General features: G+C 44.0%; 1 protein-coding gene across 2 annotated transcripts in view; it reads right to left on the bottom strand.

Moving 5' to 3' along the window:
• The window catches only part of LOC147683309 (nuclear body protein SP140-like protein), a 768218-nt gene that overhangs the window by 621929 nt on the left and 121274 nt on the right, over nucleotides 1-25015 (bottom strand). For both annotated transcript variants that reach the window (XM_086943760.1, XM_086943761.1), the window contains exon 3: nucleotides 3907-4072. In XM_086943760.1, the coding sequence (XP_086799886.1) occupies nucleotides 3907-4072 (166 nt within the window). The remainder of the gene's footprint in view (nucleotides 1-3906; nucleotides 4073-25015) is intronic.

The raw sequence follows: 25015 nt of genomic DNA, 5'->3' as shown, positions 1-25015 counted from the left end.
GGAGTGTTACTTAGCACATAGATGCATCAATGACTGACTCACTGTTTGTATGTTTTTTGAAGACGGCATATGTGCAGGACTGTATGGGTGGATGAGTGTGTATATGCGTGTGTTAGTGAGTGAATGACTGTCTCATTAGTGTCTTTATCAGTAACTACATATGTTTTAATCTAGTGTATGTGAGTATTGATGTATATGAGTGAGTATATGTGAGAGTGAGAGATTGAAAGAGTTCTTGTTTAAATAATTATGTGTTTCTATAAGTGATTGTTTAAGAGAGTAAGTATGTGTAAGTTTCCTTAGAAGTAAGGTGGTAGTGTGTGTATAGCTGTATATGCAAATAAATGGATGTTCAATACTTTATTTGCATGTGTGAGTATGTGTGTGAGTAACTTTTAGATGACTGTCGGTGTGTAACAGGATGTATAGGTGTATCACTACATATGATGAGTGTATATATCTATGAGTGACTATATAGAACTGTTGGTGAATGAGTGAATGTGTATATAGATGGTGGAATTATTGAATTGGTTGTTGTAACTGGTATGGGTATCTGAATTTTTGGAATTTTTTAATTAATATTTTTCAATATGTGTTTCATGGGTTACATTACAGTGAAAGGAGGTCTGTCACTCTGTCACAAGGATGATGTCATAAGTGATGTCATGAGTGATGTCACTGACCATGTCATGAGTGATGTAATATGTCACGTCATCAGTAGTGCATTACACGCGCAAGTTATAGTGAGTCAAACTAACTATAACGTGGAATTTCATTGGTTTTATGTCAGTAAAATTTCCAGCTAACAATAACTGGTGTGAAACCTATGGTTTTTTCAGTGAATTTAATAGGTTTTTTAAATGCTAATTCCTAACTATAACTGGTGTGACACCTATGGTTTTTTCAGTGAATTTCATTGGTTTTTTAAATGCTAATTCCTAACTATAACTGGTCTGAAACCTATGGTTTTTTCAGTGAATTTCATAGGTTTTTTAAATGCTAATTCCTAACTATAAGTCTCACTTTATAAATAAGACTGTTAGCGCTCTAGTTGTTTAGAACACTCTGATACATTCTGTCATTGGGCTAGAGTTGGGCTATATTTGAGCTATATTTTTTTTTTTGTCTCTGGTGGCCATCTTTGGGCTACATTGGGCTACATTGGGCTACATTTGGGCTACATTTTGGCTCTAACATATATAAAGCCCAATGTAGCACAATACATATTTTTCCAAAGTTAACTTTCGTAAAAAGCACTTCAGAATAGGGCTACCTGTCCCTTTAATTTTCCCATTTTTTTTTTTTTTTTGGGGAGCGCTCCCGGTGCGCGCCCCGGAAAGCGTACTTCTATAAAGCGCCCCGGGGCGCACTCCGGGGAGCGTCCCGTGAGCGCCAATATCGTGAACGAAAACATGATTGTGACGTATCGCGTAGCCGCGTCCGCGTGATACTCACGGCGTAAGCGCACCCGGAAGTACTCGAGCGAATACGATCGCGCAACGTAAACATCCGACGCGCTTACGCGACGCGCCCCGGGGCGCGCCCCGGGGCACGTAGCATTAGCGCGTCGGGTCATGTGACCTGAAAATAACACTTTTCATTGGTTCATAACAGTTTTGGTTTCATAATGATGAAGCCCCTGGTCTTGTGACCTGAAAATAACACTTCTCATCGGTTCAGGACAGTTTTTTTCCAAATGATGAAAGACCCCACCTTTTTTCCTTATTCTGGCTTTGTCCTTTGACTGAGGAAGACCTGTTTGTACCTCTCTGTACCTTTTTTATCTTTATAATGGCTTCAGTAGCAGCAGCAGCTGGTGCATCTGCCCCACCACCACCACCACCACCAAGAGGACCAGCTCAAGATTATATTGGTGGTCAACAAGAGGAGGAAGAGGAAGAGGAGGAGGGGAGGAGAAGATGGCTGCCTGAACAAAAGACCCCATACAAGCCCAAGCCACACATTGTATGGGAGTTTTTTTCACTCCCAGAGGGCAAGAAAAAAGTGAATGTGGCCAAGGTAACTTGCCTAATCTGTAATGAAGAACTCTCAAGGGGCAACCCAAACAAAAAATATTCCTTTGGTAACTATACCATGATTCGACATATGACTCGTAAGCACCCTAACAACTATTCTCGTGCAGAGCTCAGGGAACTGGCCAGTAACCTCCCCCAGTCTTCAAGGACCACCTCCCAAAGAAACGAACCCACTTCATCGGGACCAGAAACATCAGAGATGATGCCTTGTATTCAGCCAAGATTTGCTGATTTTAAAATCACTTGTACTGCATGTGGCAAGCTTATCGCCTATGGTGAACAGAGCATAAAGCTCATCGTCCTTGCAGGTGACAATCACAAGTACCCCAAAAAGAACTAATTTTTGGGGTTTTTTTGTTTTTTTGCTCCAGTTGAGCCAGTTTCAATTCCCTTTTTTTTGTTTCTCCCCCTAAAAAAATACAAAAAAAATATAAAACTGTTTTGAAAAGCCAAAAAAAGTACAAAATGTTCAAAAAACACAAAAAAATATAAAACAACAAAAAGAAGAAAAAAAAAAGTTCTTTTTAGAACTACCTCCAATTTCTAAAAAAAGGCTTCCTTTTTTAAAAACTCTGTCATTCTTTTTTCCTCATAGTACGCTCCCCGGTACGCGCACCGGGGAGCGCACCAGGCGCTCCCCCCGCGCAAAATGAAAAAAAATATATATTTTAAATGCCCCGCTGGACCCTTTTATTGACCCCACATCAAACCTAGAGGGTCAAAGGGGGTCTATCCCTGACGCCTTATGGTCATTTCCCCCTTTGTTTTAGCCACCTCTTGTGTCTCGATTTTACCGAGACACAAGATGGCGGCCGCTCCGGACTGTTTCGAATGTTTACAGACACCCAAGAGTCAATCAGCTTTCCGTGCGCAAGTCGCGTGGCGCGCCCGGAGCGCTCCCCGGGGCGCGTACCAGGGCGCACCTATAGATATATATATTTTTTTTAACCTAAATTACTCAAAATCCACTGGAGCACATATCTCGAGACATAGCAAAGGCACATCAGGCTACCAGTCCCTACAATTTTGCCAAATTTGGTGGAAATCCATTCGGCCGTTCGGGCTAAAAGTGAAATCGACCGCCCTATGGAAATTAACATGGAGAAAACGCGTTTTGGGACCCCCCTTTTATCTCGGCCCCCGCTTGACGCATCCCCCCCAATCTTTCAGGGAAGGACCGGAGCGCCGCGAGGCCATTTTGAGGAAATTTTCAGGCAGATTCGTCAACCGAAGCCAAAGTTATTCCAAATAGAATTTTGAGATTTAACATTGAAAACAATCCTAACTATAACTACCTACTGGCGACCGCCAGTAGGTAATATATATATATATATACATATCTTCTGAGTAGGTTAGTGTGGAGCTAATAATAGATATATCTATACTTACCTATGTACACATACCTTCACAATATAGTGGTATTCATAGTTTTGGTTATGCTAGTTTTGTAAAACAATAGTTTAGTATTTCACATTCGGACATACTACCCTCATAAATGGGAACTTCCAGAGGAAACAGTAGTTTTGCACTCCGTTCTCCCAGCAATTCTCAATTTGCCTTGGTTTTTCAGGTACAGATTTTACCTTCTTTCAGTAGTGCGAAGCCCTGGAATGAAAGACTCTAGATCCACAATAAATCCAAACAGCTCGTAATTTCAATGGGCTAGTAACTCATAGTCTTAAGTGACCAGCCATGGCTCACCGGGTGAGGCATGCTCTGTTATCATCATAATGCCAGACATTGGTCGTGCACAAATGATTTCAAATAATATACTCTTCCCTGCTCTATATTCTGCCTTGAATCTCTCCCTGCATTGTTTTCTACAAGAACACATGGGAGGGCACACACATCATTGGCTCGTTGAACTTACCCCTGAAATGTGGTTGTATGGCCTTCAGGCGAGGATACTTCTTAAGGTTGTGGCAGGAGAACAGATTCTGAAGAAATGTTCGGATCTTGTCTGGAGAATCATTTTCTTGGAAAGAGAGCAGGTCATAGACCACCTCACTAACATGCTTTGATTCCTGGGTTAGTTTCTAGCAAAACAAGACAATTAACAGTTTAACAGGTGGAACCCTAACTCCATGAAGCTGATTACCGCATTTACCGTCAACATTGCAGAGTGGATTACTTTTCCGTGTATGTGCACTCCAAATCCAAAATATCGTCACAGTGTGTTTGCAGACAGTCAATAAAGAATCCAACTATCCAAAGAAACTAAGAAATTGAATTATACATATCATTACCTAAAATGTAAATATATTAGCTTTGAAAAGTAATCCATACAGTACGTTTCACCAACTTAAAAGCTGCAGATATTTCAACTAACCAGTATTAAAAGTTATCAACGTTATTTCATTTATCCTGAAGGATAGCTTTCATTAGTTAACAGATATATATGCTGATATCTGGACTCATAACATCACATCTAAATTCACTCCCTCCCTCTATACCAGTGGCCAAAAGAGTACATCAAGGGCATGTGACGTCATGTGACGGTCTCCATGTTATTTCATGCTTAATATTGCTAAATGCTCCCATCAAGCTATCTACATTCATGCTCTACTGTAGTAGAGCATGACAATGTTTCTCGTGTTCCACCTGCAGCTAAATGTGTTAGAGAATGGGCTCTTATGAAATGGTTTAACACAAAAAATGTGTAAAACCAAGAAAATATTTTTTCCTAAAACAGGTTTTAAAAAATTACTTGATGTTCAACTCATGTGAAGTATCAAATGCATTTCCTAAGCAATCTTTTGCTGGAGTTTCCTTTTTCACAGCTTAAAGTGAAAGCGCGGTTTTCAGTTAATGGTTTGAAATGATTTTACACAATGTATGGGGAAAACTCATTGAAATCGCCAAGTTGGCTTTAGAATAGCAAAATTAGTTCAATTCTGATATACAAAAAAATAGGGGAGAGCCTTTTTGGGGCTCCCAAAAATAGCCAAGTCAGGGTCGAAAACGGAACTTTAAATGATTATGATTAAACAAGGCTGAGGGTGGAGAGAATCATTTACTTTAATATATCTACATGTAGGTCAAAATTAGCATTAGAGAAAATATTGAAGAACATTAAAGATGCATGGTTAATTGGAGACAGCAGAATGCAGAATAATTATTATAACTATTATAAATTTCAATTGTAAGGGCAATTTTTAAGGTGACAAATCTCGCGTAATGTGATTGTCGAACTAGCCAGTCAGTCAAGAGGTCTTTATTCGATTCACATCATAAAAGACAAATACATATATATTTAAAAACAATTCATTTTGCATATAAGATAATAAATACATTACATTTAAAAACAAGTTAAGAAAAGTATTAAATTTTTAAACATTGATGAACGAGAAGACCCCTTGCTGCATAATAACAGTGCTACTTTAAACAAATAGTCATAAAAACTATATCATAAAAAACGTCATTTGCCAAGGTTACGGGTTCGGATTGACCACGCCCAACTCACAAATTTTGCTACACCAATAACGATGGAGGGGGAAGTATCAGTTTTAAGAATCCTAAACGCTGCAAGAGCAGAGCTGGTGCCTAGTAACCGACAGACTGGTAAAAGCCAAACTTTCCTGGGTAACAAATACATAGGGCAGCAGAAAAAAAGATGTTCAATATTTTCCACTGCTGTTACACAGAAGGGGCACTTATCACTACCACCAGTAGTCCAAGAGTGCGTAAGCCCCCGCACAGGTAACGAGCCTACTCGTAGTTGGTGGTACAGTTTGCGATCCTTTGGCTTGGTGATTAAGTCCCAATAAGCTTCATATTTAGGGACATCTTTTACAACCAGAAATTCCAGTGTCATGGTAGGACCATCAACCATAGCGGATCTCCTCTCAGTAATCCAATGCCAGTAAATATCTTTGAGGGCCTTCTTTGAGGGAAAGGTCGCGCGTGCTGGATCAACCCATAATGCCTCCAAATTTAGATTTTTCAAGAGCCTCCTGAGGTGACTGAACCAGGGTACCCTGTGAGACCCTTCAAGACCCCTCACATCGTCAATGGCCTCAGCGAACAAGGATAATTCAGGTGTAGTCCACAGGCGCCGCCAAAACGCCAGTGGTCTATACCGTACCTCATCCTCTATGCATTTGACACCTAGGTCAAGCTGCAGGGGTAAGCAGGGTGTCGATTGTGGGAGACCAGTTGCCATTCTCAGGAACCTATTCTGAGCCACCCTCAAAGAGGATAAATCACTATACCCCCACAGTTCGGCACCGTAGATAGTTGCAGGAATTACCTTGGAACCATAAATTTTAACCAACGGTGCCATGGGTTTGGTGAGAGATTTTGCATACTCCTTCAATAAGGCTCCCCCAAGTTGCGCGTGTTTCAGGGTCATAAGATCCATTTGAGGTTTCCAGCTCAAATTCTCACTTAATGTGACACCCAGGTATGTAAAAACCTCCGTTTGATCCAAAATGGCGCCGCTCATTGACACCTTGGCCTTGTCGAACTAGCACTTTTTTCAGTTTAATCAAAGTCTCTGTTTTATTCTATTTATTTTTAACATTTATAAAGCGCTCTGTAACCCTGCGGGCATCCTGGCGCTGAGAGGATGACAAGTAGTCGGAAGTAAAAATAGGCTGTCCAGAGACTATGAGGCAGGCGGCAAAAAAACTGTATTGTTACTAAGCAAAATTCTCAAACCTTTGGAAAGAGCCAGGTCTTAACTCTTTTCCGAAACAACATCAGACTTTGACTGCTCCTGATTTCCAAGGGAAGGCGATTCCAGAGGTGGGCAGCTGCCACACTGAAGGCTCTCCCCCTCAGAGTGCTCTTCTATGTCTTGGGGATTCTAGCCAGACTGGCAGAGGAGGAGCGGAGAGTACGAGTCAGCTCATACCATTGGAATCTATCCTGGATCAGCTTGGGACCTTGCCCATGGAGTGCCCTGAGCACTATACAGAGATATTTAAACAAAATCCTCTGGGCGACTGGCAGCCAGTGAAGCTCTGCCAGTGCTTGAGTTGTCGAGGAACAACGTGCTCGACCTAATGCTAGCTTAGCTGCTGCCACCTGGATACACTGGAGCCTAGCAATCAGGTATCCAGGGGATTCCAGAAGCAGGGCATTACAGTAGTCCAGGCGGCTCAGTATAATACTCCTCACTACCGTAGTTCGTGTCAGTGCGGGCAACAGTGGTAGCACTTTCCGGAGTCCTCGAATAAGGGTGTAACAGCCTCCCACCAGCTTGTTTACGTGAGATTCCAGATTTAATTTCTCATTAAAAGTAACCCCCACATTTTGTATGGTAGTCACTGGCGTTGGCGTACCATCCGAGGTTATGGGTCAGAAGTCAGCTGGCAGGACTCGAGGGACCCTACCAACCTTGCAATGCAAGATCTCAGTTTTTCCGTTATTAAACTGAAGCGAGTTTTCCTTCAGATATTTCACCATTTCACCATTTCTCGCATGCAAGCGTGGAAAATGTCCAATGTGTCGACCTGGTCACCCTCAAGGGATACCACGAGCTGCGTATCATCAGCGTAGTTGATCACGCTGATTTTGTGTGCCTTAATGATCTCCAACAGAGGACGCATATATGTGTTAAACAGTACCGGACTGATGGAGGAACCCTGTGGTACCCCATGCCTATTCTCTACAAATTCCAACTGGTAGGGAGGGAGCGCTAGTGCTTGCCATCTGTCTGAGAGATAGGAGCACATCCAGCTCAGTGCTGTACCTGTCACCCCTAAATCTTCCAGCCTTGACAGAAGATTGCCATGGTTGACCGTATAAAACGTGGCAGTATCAACACTGCCGACTGACCCCTATCCGCCCGCATTCGAAGATTGTCTAAAACGGCCACCAAGGCTGTCTCTGTTCCATGCCCCGGTCTGAACCCCTGTCTCTGTTCCATGCCACGGTCTGTTATCAAATACCATTCAGTATTGAATGCTGCTATGCAAAAAAAAAACATGTTCATGATTGTGATTGAGTCTGTGCCAAAAGCCCACTTAGAAACGGTTCTATTACTAAATAAAATACAAATTAGTAAATTATAATATAAATTACAATTATTATTTTAATAATAGTTTTAAATTTCATATGTTTAAAACAACATGCACACATACAGAAATCTGTGTGTGTTTGTTTAAATAAGTACATATATATATTTTGTATATTGTTTAAATATATTTCTTTACATTATATTACTGTATATGTTAAAATATTTCATGTTTACTTTGTCTTTCTTCTTCAGTGGCATGGAGGGCGCTGTTTGCAAAGCGGCCCATCCCAGCAATTAATACATCATCGCACGCCCCTAATGGGCTGTCTTGTATAGAGCTGTGCAGTGCTTGTGGGGAATCGTGGTGCATAAATAATTACATGATGGTTGCACACAAAATAACTGGTTCAAGACTTTAAATAACCCCCAGCTTATGGAGTTCAACTCAATTCTTTGCTGCATTCCCACATCCAGGTTCGATATTCATCTCCCCTGTAGCCCCGACCCAGGGGTGGTGCCTCTTTGCGGCAGGACGGCCAAGTATACATCAAGCTCAAAGGTTGCCCCTCCTTTCAAGAAGCACTCACACCACAGTGCTCGCTTACAGCATTTAATAGGTGCAGGTAAAGTCCAAATGCTGTCTATTATCAGCCACTTCGATATGCCTTACGCGTTTCAAAATGTCTTTCTTCTTCAGAGGCATGGCGGCCGTTGTGTGCAAAGCGTTTAATTCAGATGCTGATTTCAGTCATACAACATTTTAACTTTTCTGCAACCAGCAGCATGTTTTCTGATATATGAACAATAATTTGAGTGTCGTCCGCATAGGACAACACCTGAAAACCAAAAGACCACACCAGCTTAGCCAAGAGGACAACATATAAATTAAACAGGGTTGTACTGAGGGAAGATGTAATGATTTTACCCTAAAATTTCCACAACTAACAGTATGAGTCCTGTTAGTCAAAAAAGACTCCAAAAGGTTCAAAGCGGCATCTCACAACCGTGCCTGGCGCCGTCTTTGCACCAAGAAGGAAGGAGACACTGTATCAAATGCTGCAGACAGGTCCAACATTACAAAAATTGTGGAATGGCCTTGATCCACCGGGCAACTTTGATGGTGCACAAGGGGGTTCATGGCCCCCAGTAGAACGATGACACAAGGAGACTACATCGATCTTGCCCTCCACAAAGAGGTGCTCCTGCAGACTGGTCCCTGAAGGTGGCGGGACTTACCATTGTGCTCTTAGCACACGCAGCAATAACGATTCCTAGGACACTTTGATGGTGCACAAAGGGGTTGGTCCCCCCGAACAACGACGCTGACACAAGAGGACTCCATCCCCCATCTTGCTTTGGATCAGGAGGCACTCCTGCAGACTGGTCCCTGAAGAGAGCGGGGCGTACCATCATGCTCTTAGCACACGCAGCAATCCCACTTCATGGGATGCTCATGGGACATGCCCATCCTGCACCTGTCATCACCAGAAAGAGAAAGGTCAGGGCCACCCCATTGATTCTGTGACCAGGTGCTGCATATGGATAGTTCTACATCATATTCAAGGTACTGATGCCCCTACTTTTCACTTGGCTAACTCTCCCTCTGTGAACACTGATTTCCAGGATGGCTTCCGGTCAAGGTGGGACCACTGGTCTTTGCATAGCTGCCCCCAACATACCATGGACTCCTATATAAGCAACTCTTAGGGCATTTGTAGAACCATTGGTTTAAATCTGTTGTGTGCTGCTCCAGGGGTTGTGTTAGACAGTATGCCTCCTCGCTGTGCATGCTGCAATATTGTGTGAGTTCTATTTGGCTTCTCGGGGGCTGCTGTGGTTAGCTGGGGTAACGGTTGCTCTGTTGCTACAGTGTCTAGTGTGGTGCTATTGGGTATGAATAAGATTGTTATTGTATTTTCCCTCCATTAATCCCCAGCTATAGGTACGAGGAAAGCTGTTGATGCTACACCCCGCCAACAAACCCAACAAGTGTGCTAGGACATCTAGAGATTCCAGTACTCTCAACCAAATTAATAATTTGATTGAGGAGATAGAGACAATATTGAATCCATCTGCATCTACTTCATCTCAGGGACCAGGGAAGGGTGTAAAAGCAACCCTACCTGATATGTTTGGGAAGAAGCCTAATAGAGTACAGATGGGCAGGAGTAAATGTCCTCTGAACTTAGTTCTCGCAGCTTACACTGCTATGGATGGGAAATCCCCCAGGTGTGTCATCCACCCCCTCTAAAACTGGTAGTAGTCTGCTCCAACAGGTTCATCCCTCTGATGGAAAGTGTTACCAGAGGTTGCTTGCAGAAGAGTGGAGGTTAGCATTACTACACAATCACATGAAGCAACGTGTATGAAATGGTACTAGCACTGGCCGAAAGGAGGTGGTTAAATCCCTGGAACATAAAGTTGACACCTCTGCACAAATGTTAGTCCAGGTCACTACATTGTAAGGTCACGCAGCTATTTTAACTTCCCCACTTTCCCTTGCCATTCCTACTCCTCTAGTCCTTCAGGAGCACAGAACCAGGGAACCCTTAGGCACGGAAAGAACAGCACTAGCCTGCTCTGGCTGCCCATTCCAAGCTACCTGGTGTCAGGGAAGTAAACAAGAACTGGCTGCTGAGCAGGCTTGAAAACATGTGATAATCACCCCGATTATCCTAAATCACCAGCTCCCAGCAGAACAATTTCTCTCATATACTTCAGAGTTATGCATATGGATATCTGTGGATCCACTTGCAGCAAAAGACTAACCCAGACTAGACAGAGCGAGGGTCACCACAAAATCGAGTAAAGGGAGTCTCTACATAACAAAGTTTTACACTGGCTAAGGGGGAAATACCAGTGCCAGTCAATTATCATGGAAGATATTCTGAATGTGCATAGAAACTCCTCAGAGCTCGAGTCACACGACTCCATTGAAGTGTCAGTGGCCTCTCTAAAGATCCTCAATGGTTTTCTGGCAATTTAAGCTTGAGAGATCCGTACCACAGACACTGGGATCCAGCTATTATTTTGATGCACTAGAGGGAGTTATGGGCACTTTTGAGCGAGGGAGGGTGCTACTAGGAGGGAGCATCAGTTGAGCGGTGCAAATTGACTGCAACCTATAGTAGCCCATAGCACCCTTGTCGTGGAGCCTACCGTAGCTGGGCCCGAAGGCTTGACCTCCCCATTGGCAGTAGTGGCAAACATTACCTTAGAGGACAGGGAGGGGCCCTTGGGCACCATATCGAAGCAACTGAGACCCTTGTGACAACTGCAGATCCACTCCTGGAATGTGACTTGCTTATGTAGTATGCTGGTCAACGTACTATGGGGTGACTTTATTGATTCTTTCCATCTTTACCTCTTCCAGGAAACTTGGACACTAGACCCATTATACTGGTCTGGGTTTGCTACCTTTTCAGTAAATGTGCTCCCTTCCATGACTGGCCACCCCTCCAGAGGCCTCCTGATATGGGTAAAATTCTCCCTTAATTGGGATCTTGAGCAACTAAAAATAGTCGCCGGATGTGCTAGGGCTGTCTACAAGGACTAATAACGGACACATTATTAATATCTACAACATTTAGAACAGCTGTCTCTCTGCTACCCTAACTATTCTTGATAATCATTAAGAGTCATTCCCCCACAAACCTAAACTCATCGGGGATAATTTCGATACTACCCTTGAGTCACTGGACTATATCACGCTGGTAACCAAAGCAGAAGATGCAGCCATGGCTATACCTGAACTGAATGCACCCCCCCCCCTAAAAAACACATTCTGCAGTGGCTACACAAATGGCCCTGTTTACAATCGCTCATAGTGTCTGGGCATGCAACGGCAGGTCAGACTCGGACCATACTAGGGCTTTTACCTTCACCAGGGGTTCTGCAAAAAGCAGAATCAATTACATATTGTTATTTCTCAATCTATGGAACTGGTTGGTGGACTTCCATGTTACTAACAGGCAGAGAGCCATCACTATCCACTCCACCTTCACCCTTAAAGAGAGGCTGTTTGAGAGCTTGCACCAGAACTGGCTACACAGGGATGTAAATGTTGGAAACTCAAGGAGGGCTCTTAAGTGGCCAAAAACCAACTCCTGCCCTACACCACTTGCCCAGATTTTTAACCTTTCTGATTCAGTTCTCTCTCCCCATGAGGATGCCGATGCAGCTGATACACCCATCTCTACCATCCATGGCCACTACTTTGCTCTTTCAGTCGACTCTTTGAGGTGGAGGTGGATGCTGGCACGCACAAAAGAGCTATCTCTGAGTCCACCCCCTGGTTCTTCAAAGGGTGCAGACAGGCCAAAGCACATTTGCTAACTACCATTGAATCATTGTGCCCTGTGCAGATTCGCAAGGCAAGGAGTTTGTACAGAAAGGTACTAAAGGCCAGCTAAAAGATCTAGGAGGAGTAAAATTGGATAGGATTTTCTAGCAGACTCTGGCACATGGTAGTTCAGAAACCCAAACTTCAACAGTCCATCATATTCAACCGTAGGCCATGGTCCAATACTTTGGCAAACTCTACTCTACACCTTCCCTAGCACAGCTGCCTTCAGCCACTGATTTGCACTCGCAGGCTAATGTAGATTCAGTGAAGTTCAAGTCTATCTGCTTTTCTTTAGATGACAACAAGGAAGCAATCATGTCCCTGAAACCCTGGGAAAACACCCAGATTAGATCTCATCCCTGGAGACGTTTACCATTCTGAAATCGAGATCTGGGCCCCATATATTAATATACTGTGTAACTGCATCATGTTAGGTGCTCCTCTTCCTGATTCATGGATAGGAGTAGTGATTAGTCTAATATTTAATAAGAATGCCAGGTCCGCCCCAAGTAATTATAAACCAATTAGCCTTATTGACATTTTACAGAAGGTGTGTTGCTGCCAGATTTTGGCTATACTTCAGGCGTGGGCCTCTGACTTCAATATATTCTCGCCGTTCCAGGTCAGGTTCAGATCGAAGGTGGGAACAGTGGACGAAATATTCAGATTCTTGTTTATACTTTGGAAGTATATCAAGATTCTGAAGGACTATCTCTATGTTGCCTTCATTGACCTGAGAGTAGCTTACTCTGGTCCCTAGAGCTTGCCTCTGGGACTCAAAAAGGTCAATGGGGGTTCCTCCCACCTTGGTAGGGATCTTGGTGAGGATGCATGGGAACAACTATGTCCAAGTGTGATAGGGGAAGGATGAGGCTCTAATGGACAGGATTAACGTTATAAAGGGGGTGCGACAAGGTTACGTCCTTGCACCAACGCTTTTCTCCCTGTACATTAATGATGTGTTTAACTACCTCCACAAATGTATCTATGAGGTCCCTAAACTCAGCTCTGCTTCCATCCCGACCTGCTGTTCGTCAACGATACGCTTCTCATCTCAAGAACCACTGTTGGGATACAGAATCTCCTAAACAAATTTCAAGACTTTTGTAATCACAGCGGGCTTGAGATTAATGTCAAGAAAAATAAATTCATGACCCTAAGGCCGCATAGATCCTTCCATAGAAACTTGACACTGGGGACCAGTGTACTTGAGGAAGTCAAGCACTTCAATTACCTTGGTATCAGGTTCAGCAGCTTCAAGTAATGGTCTTCTCATATTGAAAAGTCCAGGGCTACCTTAGTACATAAATCAGCCGCTACTGGGAAGATGGACAGGGATTTCAATCAGAATGCAGTATCCTCAGCAGTAGAGATCTACAAAACTGCTGTCCAGTCAGCTGCTCTTTACAGGGCACAGGTCTGGGATACAGGTCAATTGGACTCCCACATAGTCAGAGGATTTTTTTTATAAGGTCCTCACTATCCCTCCCCCAATATAGGCCACTCGCCTCCTTGTATTTCGACTTAGCTTTAAAGCGGATTGGAAATCTCGCTGTTCTGAGACCCTCGTTATGCTGGGTTAAGATATGGTCATCCCCAGAGCTTGAACCGTACAGGCATGGCCTTCGTGAACTTATCCTACTGGATAAGGACACAACAGTTTCCTTGCTATCTCATATTAAAAAATGTCTCTCACCATAGGGCTAGAAGCCTTGTGGACTAGACCCTCTGCCATCAATTCTGCAAAAAGGGTTACTGCGAAGAAAGCATTCTGGGGGTGTATAAAAAGAGAATATAAGTGGGAAGCTGATAGTGACAACCTTACTAGAAGGTTCTTGTCTATAAAACCTTCACCTCAGTTTGAACCTTACCTTAATGAGGTCACTGCACAGTGGGAAAAATGCTTTTTATTTAATTCAGGGTTGGCATACTAGCAGTGAACAGATTCACATATAGATGAAACAAGATGAGTCCAGTAGTGAGCGATAAACAATTGCGTTCGATATGTTTGGATAGGGTAGAAACCATGCTGTGCTCTCTATTCCTCAGCAATAGCAAAATGGTTCAAATCCTATTGGTAGAGTCAGGGGTTCCAGCACTATTTACCTGTTCTTTGAATTCTGAGCTCAGATACGAGCAGATTAATAGTATGTTGTGTAAGCAGATTTTTATTGGCAGTGTGTGTGATCAGACACAGTTTCTGCTTCCCGCTATAGCACCAGATATTTGTACCCCAGCCAATTTGGCTGTGGAAGAAATCAGAAAGTAACTCGACCGCAGCCACAGCATTAGAGCACTTGCAGTTTACTTAATCTGGTTGACCTGTGGGATTATGCAGAGTATGTGTGCACAGTTGAGTCGTGATATGTGAGCCACCGTTGTCACATCGCGGGACATGTGGATGCTATGCAGTTTTTTTTTCATCATTATTCATGATATCTGAGTTTTATCCTGTTTGCTTTCGAGTGCATTAATGAATTTCATTGGTGTACTTCCTTTTTAATGTTCTAATTGTTTACATTATCTGTGATTTTATCTAAACACAATTAAGACTATATAGTGATATGCATGAACTGCACCTTGACACAGCAGACCATTTTAGGGTTTTGTCTATGGTCTGTGCTTGTATATTCTCTTTTGTGCACTCAGGCCAATAGTGAAGTACTCTATGAACACTTTACGTAAGATCACTGTACTGTTTTTGCATAGTCAAGGCACTGTGTTTATCTTGTTTTACTGTGCTAATTGAATGGCCTACAGCCAAAATTAAGTATTATATTACCTTACCTAAGAGTGGAATCTGCAGCAGCCACCAAACACGATTCAGTACTATGAACACTCCAAAAACCATTCTGAGAGGGGTCCAGGACCTGGGTGCTAATGAACTTGCCCAATTTGTTGTTGATTTTTCAAGAATATTAGCTGGTGCAGGTAAGAGAGAGATAGGATGACGATTTCCCCAGGCTCCCCATTGGGTTTCTCCTTCCAGAGCTGGGGAAATACTCCAATTATATGTATCTGATTATAGATCTTTTCAAGAAAGGCAGTTCTCTGGTCCGGTAACAGTTGCAAGATTCTGGGTGGATATGGATCATCAAATGATGTCATGTGCATGAGAAGATTTTTAACTTTCAAGTGAGATATGGGGGGGGGAGAGGACAATATAGCAGTAGATACCCGGTCAATCAAATCAGAATGATACTGCTTTACAGCAGCCCTCTTTTTTAACAAGTCAATATTTGATAGCAAATCAACTGCCAAACACCCCAGGCTTTAAAAATTAAATGCAAGTTGTGGTGATAGGTTCCTCTGAACATGCACATGGGATAGTCATGTAAACATGACACAAGGCCTTCCACATTGCCAATAAAATTCATAGCTGCAGCGTGTCTCATCGTTAAGTGTGAATACCTTCAACTAATCAGGGCTTTTTACCCAAATGGTCTTCACTGGTGGGGTCTCTGAGCTTATAGTTACAATGTTAACAGCAAACTTTCATGTCCCAGAATACTATCTGATGTCTCTTAAAAGGTCAGGACTGACTTAAAGTGAGACATTTGCCATAAGGACACCTGGCAGTTAGGAATGTTCACACAACAGCAGCAGCACCTTAATTTAGTACGGCAAAGAGTGCTAAAAGAAGTGGTCACCGTGCTTAAAGCATCACGTTTCTGGAATCTTAAAATGCAGGGCTACACATTAATCTGGCACAATTCAAAATTTTAAAGGTTTAACAAGGAACTATGCTATTGGCAGGGTTGACCACCAATACAATGTCATAATATTTAATAAGGTGTCTAAGTATTTTAATGTAGCACTCTTACTTTTCTAATCCATTAATAGTCCTGTAAACCAGACGGAGACCTGACAGGGTGAGCGTAAGAGGCAATGAGATGTGAGAGAGGGTAAAGAGATGTAAGTGCTAGTGAGAGTACGACTGATAGAGCATCATTGTCCTCTTTCATTTCTACGGATGCATTATAATCATGAGTAGTTTCCACCTGCATTTATTCTTTTGTTGTATTAACATGAAACAGTAGAATGTGTTTTGTATTAATGTGAAAGGTGATGTGTTAGGGATATTCACGAAGAAACTAATGTTGCAATACATACTTGTTTAGCTGAAAACATTAACATGCATGGAGGAGAGGATACATTTGTACAAGGAGTGCTGATAATGTGAGACAGTGTTCTTTCTCACTGGAGAAGGCCTGGGAATCAAGGTCATTGAGCCAGAGGCTGGGAGTATCGAAACTAAGTGGAAAATCACCTACGAGGAGAAGTCCAGCAGGATGAGACGATTGCATGATGTGTAAAGGGCGTGTCTTATGATTTTTGTGATGGAATTAGGGATAGTGCCCCGGGGGTGGAGTGGGGAGAGGAGAGGAGAGGAGAAGCATCTTAGAACGACCTTTAGGCTACTTGACCCATTGAACGTGAGTGCACTTCTTAGGAAGTCTTCACGTACTGACACCTTTTCCTAAACTTGCCTGGGGACTGTTAAGTAGCGATGTCACGTTGGTGGTAGAGTAGGGACAGACTAATGCTTTTTTTTACTTACGAACCTCCAATGAGAACTAATCTTGATGTGGGAGCACTCATTGCTTGCATTCTGATTTTGGAATTTGTCATTCTTTTCAAGCTCTAGAGATTGAATTTCGCCCGTAGGTTTGACTGTATTAGTTCTGATGTATTTCTTAAATCCCATCTTAAGGTGTTTGTACATCCAGTTATTTTTGGCTTTGTAATACACCAACTAACCTAGAATCTGGAGGCTGTGATTCTTCAGAGTCCTGAACTATTGTGCTTGTGAACCTCTTGTGACAAGTTATTTCTCCACTCTAGACTTCTAAGCAGGTACAAACGGTCCATTGTCCGGGGGTTCCAGGGATCATTGACAAAAAGGAACCTGCCCTTATCAGCTGATAGCACTGTTGGATGTTGGACTGTTGGAGTGAAGGAAGAATCTAGAAAAGTTAGGGAAAGTTTAGCCCAAAGAACCCAAAGGATGAGAGCCCAAAATATTGAGAGAGGAGAACAACAGGACCTAGTGGATGAGAGTCGAGTGAATGTGGTTTCGGGCCGAATGCGTGCAGTCCATGAGATATGATTTGATTCTGATGTCAGGCTTGACGAGTAGCCTAAGATCCCCGGATAGATTTGAGGTGTAGAAGACACAGAGTTGATGTAATTGTCTGACTAGTGATTTTGAAGAGTCTTGAAGAGCTATTGACGACCCGTTGGCGATAGTGAACAAGTGTGAGCAAGCTTGTTAGAATCGTGTGGGAAGCATAGTGCACAACGGCGGACCACAGCGATTCGAGTGGTCAGCGCAGGTTGTGGGTCACGGTGTGTGAATGGTTTGAGAGATTCCATCCCATTGATTGTTTTTTTTATGTGACTGTCCCATTGTTTAATTGGCAGTTACTTGAGGAGAGGCAGACAATTAATCAAGACTGTCCTGTCATTTTGTGGACAGTCGGATATGCAACTTTCCGGTCGTTTAGTGGACAGACAGTTAGTAGATTCTATGAGTGATGAGTGTGAATGTATAAGGTGAGGTTGTGAAGGAAAGTGAACCGCGACACTGCGATAGGTCGGTTTGTGTAAAGGCACGCTGGGATTGGTGGATTGTCATCAGAAAGTTGAAACGAAAACATCTTGTGGAAAAAAAATTATTTGATTCAATTATGCAATGCTTTAGAGTGTTACGAGATCTTTGTAGAGGAGATAGAGGAGTAGTTACTCGGGTGGGTGAGGAAGCACCATGTCACAGGGCCAGAGTGGTTGTAGGCATCAAAGGAACCTTGAGTCAGGAATGAAGAGGAGGAGACCCGGGACGTTCAGTAATATTGAGGTTTACTACTCAGGGAGTACTGTGGTCGCAAAGAAATAGTGCCCATTCAGTGTTGCCATGGACGAAGGGAAGGGGAAAATGAATTGTCCCTACAGTACGGTGGAGTCCTTTTGGCAGGATAGCTTGTACGACGTTCCACGTTGGCTCAACTACGGTAAGCGGACATCCTAGACAGTGTTAAGAGAGAAAAAAAAAATACAGGTCAGTGGGATACTCGAGGGAGTCACTTTTGGCAAGGACGGGTGGAGTGTGAGGGGGTCACCGCTGACTACCATCACCTGTGCTCAAAAGCAAAAGAAAATCAGTGCCCACCCTCAGAAACCTACCCATTCCCTCCCCGTGAAAACAAAAGCCCTTGCAGGTGACAAGTACCTGCTTCAGCCAGACTCCTCCTGGAGAGTGCTGGGGCGACGCATGGGGTCGATGGCCTCCTGGCGTCGAGTCCTCCTCCGGCTTCTTCTCCTGGGCTTCAGGAACGCTGAACAACTCAGGATCCAGCAGCTGCTTCTCTGGTTCTCTTCCACTCTCGTCTTCCCCAGTCTGTTTTCCGGCTTCCGAGATTCCTGGTTCTGGCTCCTCCTTTTTCATCCCGGCGGGCCATCTGAAAGGTGGGAAGGGTCTGACGTCATGCTCCCAGATGTGTCCTCCTGTAGGTCCCAAGTGGACTTAAAGGGGCCAGGTCATTCCTGTGCACGGATGAGGATTAAAGCGTCAACATCAGACGAGGCTTGTGGGGCCCAGGGAATCTGTGACACACCACCCGGGGATACCCCCAGTAAATTACATGGCCACAAATGTAGGACTTCATACCATAGCTTGGCTTAAAAATTGGCATAAGATTACTGAAAAAGAAGTAGATTTGGCTTTTCCACGTTATGGTTTATTTAGATTAGAGGTGCTATACCAGTTGAGGGGAGTGATGGCTTCGTTGTGACCTCCACCTAGACCAACACAGTTTGAGGCATTAGATGCATGGAGGAGAGCAGCACAGGCAAAGAGTAGAGAGCGAAGTCAGGGAAGGATGAAAAGAATGAGGAAGGCATATCAGGATGATCGATGGGACACAGAGTTGACACCATCGAGGGAGAGAGGATATTTCTACTATTAGTGAAAACAGGAGACACTCGGGTGAGGAAGGAAGAGGATGATAGTGACACTGATGACAGCGTGTTAGATAGGTTGCTAGCAGAGTGTCCTCCTCCATACAATCCAGATTCAGATGAGGGAAGGCGAGCACTCGCGGAGAAAATGGGAGAACCACAGATGAGCCCTAGTTCAATAGTAGTGGGAAAGATTTCAACAGGAATGGAAATACCAGCATCGAGAGGTACAGAGATGAATGGCGTTAATGCTGCTACGCGATTACCGGAGGCCTTACGGTGCCAGTCACCATTGGCCTTATAGTGTCAGTGAATGATCCAAATAAAACAGAAGTCAACTGCTGGGGAATCATTAGTCAACCACAGTCAGGAGTAGAAGAAACGATCACTACCAGAGGTAATGGTACTATAAGCGGAAATGGTCCATTTTTGGTGCCTACAGAGGCTAGTACTCTGTTGCCAGCCACTGTAGACTCTTCTAGAGTGTGTGTTGGGTCTAGTGCAGTAAGATTAGTGTCATTGGCGGACTCACGTTCAGATTTGAGGATGTGAGAAGCTCCAGTTAGAGGAACATCATGGAGGATAATAGGAGGAGGAGTTGATCAGGGAGATTCTGGGAGTCAGTATGTTCCACAGAACATAGCAGAAGGAAATCCCTGCTGGAATGAGAGCAGTGAAAGCGAGGAGCTGAGTAGTGCATCAAGTCAGGGAACAATCAAGGCTGCAGTAAAGGCTAAGGTGCTAGACGTAGTAAGATTAAAGGTAGAAGTGGATGAGCTTATAAGCTGAAACTTGCCCATGGAAAGGATAAAACTTTATGAATAAGATGGGTTGCTGTTTGTGGCGAAGGATGTTACCCTAAGGCAAGGAGGGCACTTGAGACGCTGATGGAAGTGGCACAAAAGTATGATGTGGATTTGTCTAAAACCAAAATGTTACAGGGAGGCCATAGGTTAAGTTACAGTGATCAAGAATTGCAAGAGAAAAGAGTCATAGTATTGAAAACCCACATTCGAGAATTGGTTGTAGGGATACCAGCATGGAGCATGCTTGATAAATGGGAGGAAAGGTGGTCCAAGAAAAAGAATGTCAAGAAAGGGATAGGAGATACACCACCTCCGGAAGTGAAAATAGCAGGAGTAGAGGCTTACCTATTGCGAGAGGTACCAAGCGGAGGGTTTGTGTTTTGGAGCAGGGGTGACTTGGTAGCATTTACAAATGATTTTCCTCAGATGAGGGAGAAACCTGTTGAATGGTAGCAGCAAGTTGATCGCTTTGTCAAGATTTCAAAAGTCTGTGGATTGAATGTAATACTTTGTTTGACATTGTGGTACTGAGTGATTTGTGGTCTGCTTGTAAAATTGCAGTTGAATGGCCATCTGCTGAACCCGACCGAGACCCCATAATGCATGAATGTCCTTCACCTGTGGTTATGAAAAAGTTTGAGCAGGTAATCACATGGTTACAGTCCAAGATTTCCCCACAAGATATTGATTGGGTTAAAATAGATTGGACTACCGAAGAGTCCAAGGAATCAGTACATGCTTACGATGAAAAACTCTTACAAGCCTTTAAGCAGTATAGTGTCTTGAACACTTTAGATTCAAAGGACATGGGGCAGTTTGTTTCCAAGTTTGTCCTAGGATTGAGTACAGAAATTAACTTTATGATCCAGCAGCATCTGATCTTTTGGCAAAATAAATCAGTGGATGAGATTACACGGTATGCCATATATTGTAGTGATGAGATAGACTCAAAGCATAGGAAACTAAAGGATAAGCTAATGTTAGTCCAGATGAGAGATGATGATAGGGTAGGCAAGTGTTGTTGAGTGGAGGAACATTGGGACGGAAGCAGGGAAACAACCATGGAGGAGCCCAGAACGCATCGGTTTATGTGGGTCGGGGGAGAAGGGAAACCCATAGATCCGAAGATGGGGATTGATGTTGGTACCCTAAAGAGCACCACTGCATGTCATTTTTATCAAAAAATTGGGCATTGGAAGTTCAAGTGTCGATTAAATCCATCAAATCAGATCCGCGATGAGGAGCTAGTGCAGGTACCTGAGGTTGTAAACACTGTGACGAAGCCAGAGTCCATTCACGGATTGGGTCTGAGCCCACAAGTGCCAGTTCCCCAACCTTCTTTAAATTCCACAGTATAATTGAGTGTACCAGCAGATGCCCTTTATCGAAGCTCTAGATAAATTTGATCCAGACCCGCCTGAGGGAGGAGGAAGACTGTACCGTTGGAGCAGACCAGAGCGGACAGATGTGGACAGTCATCCCATCACATTCTTAATTGATACTGGTGCTACCCGTTCTACTGTGAGGTCGACAGTAGTCCAAAACATACCCCTCTTGGGACAATTGATCCAAGTTGTAGGAGTTGCTAATAAGAGAATGACCAATCCATTGACATATGAGATACCTGTAAGAATAGGAACCTTTCAAGATCATCACCAATTTGTGGTGTACAATTCAAGTCCAGTCTGTTTGTTGGGTCGTGTTGGACGTGGCCCTTTCTGCAGGGTCATCCCTGAACGATTTGCCTTCCTCCTGTATTGATTCTGACCTGTTTTTGTTGGCTTTTGGACTTTGGGCACTTTACTACTGCTGATCAGTGCAAAAGTGCATATGCTCTCTGTATAAAGTGTTATGGTAATTGGTTGTCCATAATTGGTATGTTTCTCTTACTAGTAAAGTCCCTAGTAAAGTGCACTAAGTGTGCCAGGGCTGGTAATGCAAATGCTACTAGTAGGCCTGCAGAACTAATTGTGCCACCCACACAGGTAGCCCTAAAAAGAGATCTCAGGCCTGCCACTGCAGTGCCTGCGCAGTTTGTTAACTGCCTTGTTGTCCTGACAAGTGCATCCACTTGCCAGGCCTTACCCCTCCCATTTTATGCACATCAGACGCCCCTATAGTAGGCCCAAGGTACCCCCCTGGGTAGGGTTGTAATGTATGTGAAAGGTAAGACATGTACTGAGGTGTGTACCATGTCCTGACAGTGAAATACTGCCAAATTCGTTTTTCACTGTTACAAGGCCATCTTGCCCATAGGACAGAATGGGGAATACTGTGTCACATGTTTCCAGCATATCTTCCCATAGGCATAAGATGGAGAGATGGAGTTTAGTGTGCCTGAACTCAGAATTTAATAACATCCTTTTGTGAAGATGACTTCTGAATTGTGTGTTTAGAAACCACCCTTTTAGAAGTGGCTTGTTTCTTGTCCTAACCATACTGCGTGCCTCTGCCTGGTTGTATATTAACTGTCTGGGTTTGGATGTGACAGGGTCTGGGAAGTGTCCTGACACCAGGGAGGAGTAGGTGAGATAGCAACAGGCTAGCCTGCATTTGTTGTGGAGGGAGGAGTAGCATCTTTGTTGCGAAGAGGGCTGTGCTGCTGCCACAACAAAAGAATGGCTCCACCTCCTGTGGAGTGTCTGAGGCCCAGACCCTCAATATCAAAGAAAGAAGGTGTGCACTGGTAGGAAGACACCCAGGTCTGGCTCAGAGCCCCCTGAACACAAAGACTTCAAAGGCATTTAGGGGTATAAATGTGAGAGCTGAAACCCCTGAACTCAAGACTGGACTCAAGCCTGAAAAAGTATTGAAACTACTTTGTGAACAAGAGGAACCTGTGCCAAAGAAGGACAGATGAAGAGACTGAAGAGAAGGACTGCTCTTGCTGTGTGTTCTGGGGCTGGCCTGCAGTTTACTGATTTGACTAAGGAGAAGTCAAGGGACTTTGCTGTGTGTTGTGTCCACCTGCTTGAAAGGACTTGCTGTGTGTTGTGTCCTGAAGTAACTTGTCTCCAAGGACCGAGAGGAGCTGGCTCCCTGTTGTGGAAACTCAGGAACATCAAAGTTTCCAAGTGTGTCTCAGAAAAGCTGTGTGAGTATGCTTTTTGCAGGATGAAACCTTCGTGATAATTGCCCAGTGACCGTGTGGCCCGGAACAGTCTTGCACCCTGCCTCGATCGAAAGCACGACCAGAAGTGCGGTGATTGTTATTGCCATCAGCCCGGACCTTTGTCCCAAGGGGGGAGCCGTGCAAAATCGCCGCCGACGACCCGAGCATGCCTTTGCCAAGGAGAGTTCTGTGAACCTTCACCATCATGAGTCCGAGGTCCCTTGCCCAAGAACAACGGAGCCGAGCCAGGAGCCGATCCGCTGTAAGGCCACTGCCTGGTAGCCCGACTCTCACTGTGAGGAGCAGCCGCCGCCAACCCGAAGCCGACCAGCGTGACTCCCAAGCCGCGAGGAGAGGAGAGAAAGACTGCACCCCCCCAGGTAAGGCTCAGCGAGCGTGCGTGTGCCGTCGCCTGGGGCAGAGTGTGTGCTACGAGAGACCGCTCTCGGCCTTTCCCATCTTTGAAGCGCGAGCCTCTGCTCAAGTCAGTATCGTGGCACGTACTTGCAGAGGAGTGACAGTACCGGGGTCGGATTTCCTTCATAACAGCATTGGAGACATATTTGGGCAGTCGCTGACCGCGTGTCAGCCAAGAGTGGCGTAGAGACCTTTACTAGCACCGAGATCGGTGCTGAATTACTTTTACGATCCGCATTAGTACTTGCACTACGAACTGCATCATTACTTGCATTTACGATCCGCATTAGTACTTGCACTACGAACTGCATCATTACTTGCATTTACGATCCGCATTAGTACTTGCATTACGAACTGCATTATTACTTGCTTTGACGATCCACATTAGTATTTGCATTACGAACTGCATTATTACTTGCTTTTATGATCCGCATTAGTACTTGCATTATGGACTGCATTATTACTTGTTTTAAAATCCGCAATAGTGACTGCAATAAGGACTGTCTTATTTCTACATTACGAACTGCATAACACTGCATTAGGACTGCATCGTGAACTGATCATTAATACCACAAGAACCTGCAAGTCATTGTTGGCCTAATAACCGACACAGTGAAATATTACGAATAGGCATATGCTGGATACTGTTATCGTTTGGTCTCCTCGTATTTGTACGTGATAAAGTTACCGCTATTTTTCTAAATCAATGTGGTGTCCATTTGTGGTGTTATCACTGTGTTACTGGGAGTGTGGTTGCAAATACTTTACACATTGCCTTGGAGATAAGCTTGGCTGCTCGTGCCAACCTACCGGGGGGTGAGCAGGGGTTATCTAAGAGTGTGTCCCTCCTTTCCCTGACTAGAAGAAAGGGTCCCTATTTGGACTAAGGTACCTACCTCAGCCAACTAGAGACCCCAAGTTCGAACAGGTCGTGACCTTTTGTGTAAATTAAATTGTACCATCTATTGCACACCCAAGGGAGTGTAGTTGCAGACTAATGATGATAACATTGCATTTAAATTGGCGAATCAGAATCTCTGCATAGAAATGTTTCCCGTGTTGACAACTGAAGATCTGCCATATGGCTTGAGTGACTCAGTCTCTCCAGTGGTGTGGGATTTCACGGTAGAAGAGTTAGGACTGATTTGATTTGAGGGGTTTAGCCAGTTAAGATACAGATTAAGCTCAATGTTGAGTTTCCAAGAACGCCCCAGTATAACCTGATGCCGGAAACGGTGGCAGGAATCAAGTCTGTGATTGAGTCTATGATCGAATAGGGCATTCTGAAGGAAATAATGGGGAACCCATGCAATTCCCCTATACTGGGACTGCAGAAGCCAAGTGGGAAGTTTAGAAACGTGCAAGATCTTCCAAAGATCA

The sequence above is a fragment of the Lissotriton vulgaris genome, chromosome 11, assembly GCF_964263255.1.
Source record: "Lissotriton vulgaris chromosome 11, aLisVul1.2, whole genome shotgun sequence".
In the NCBI taxonomy this organism is placed as follows: domain Eukaryota; kingdom Metazoa; phylum Chordata; class Amphibia; order Caudata; family Salamandridae; genus Lissotriton; species Lissotriton vulgaris.
The sequence above is the reverse complement of the archived record's forward strand: the minus strand, read 5'-3'. Positions and strand labels throughout refer to the sequence as shown.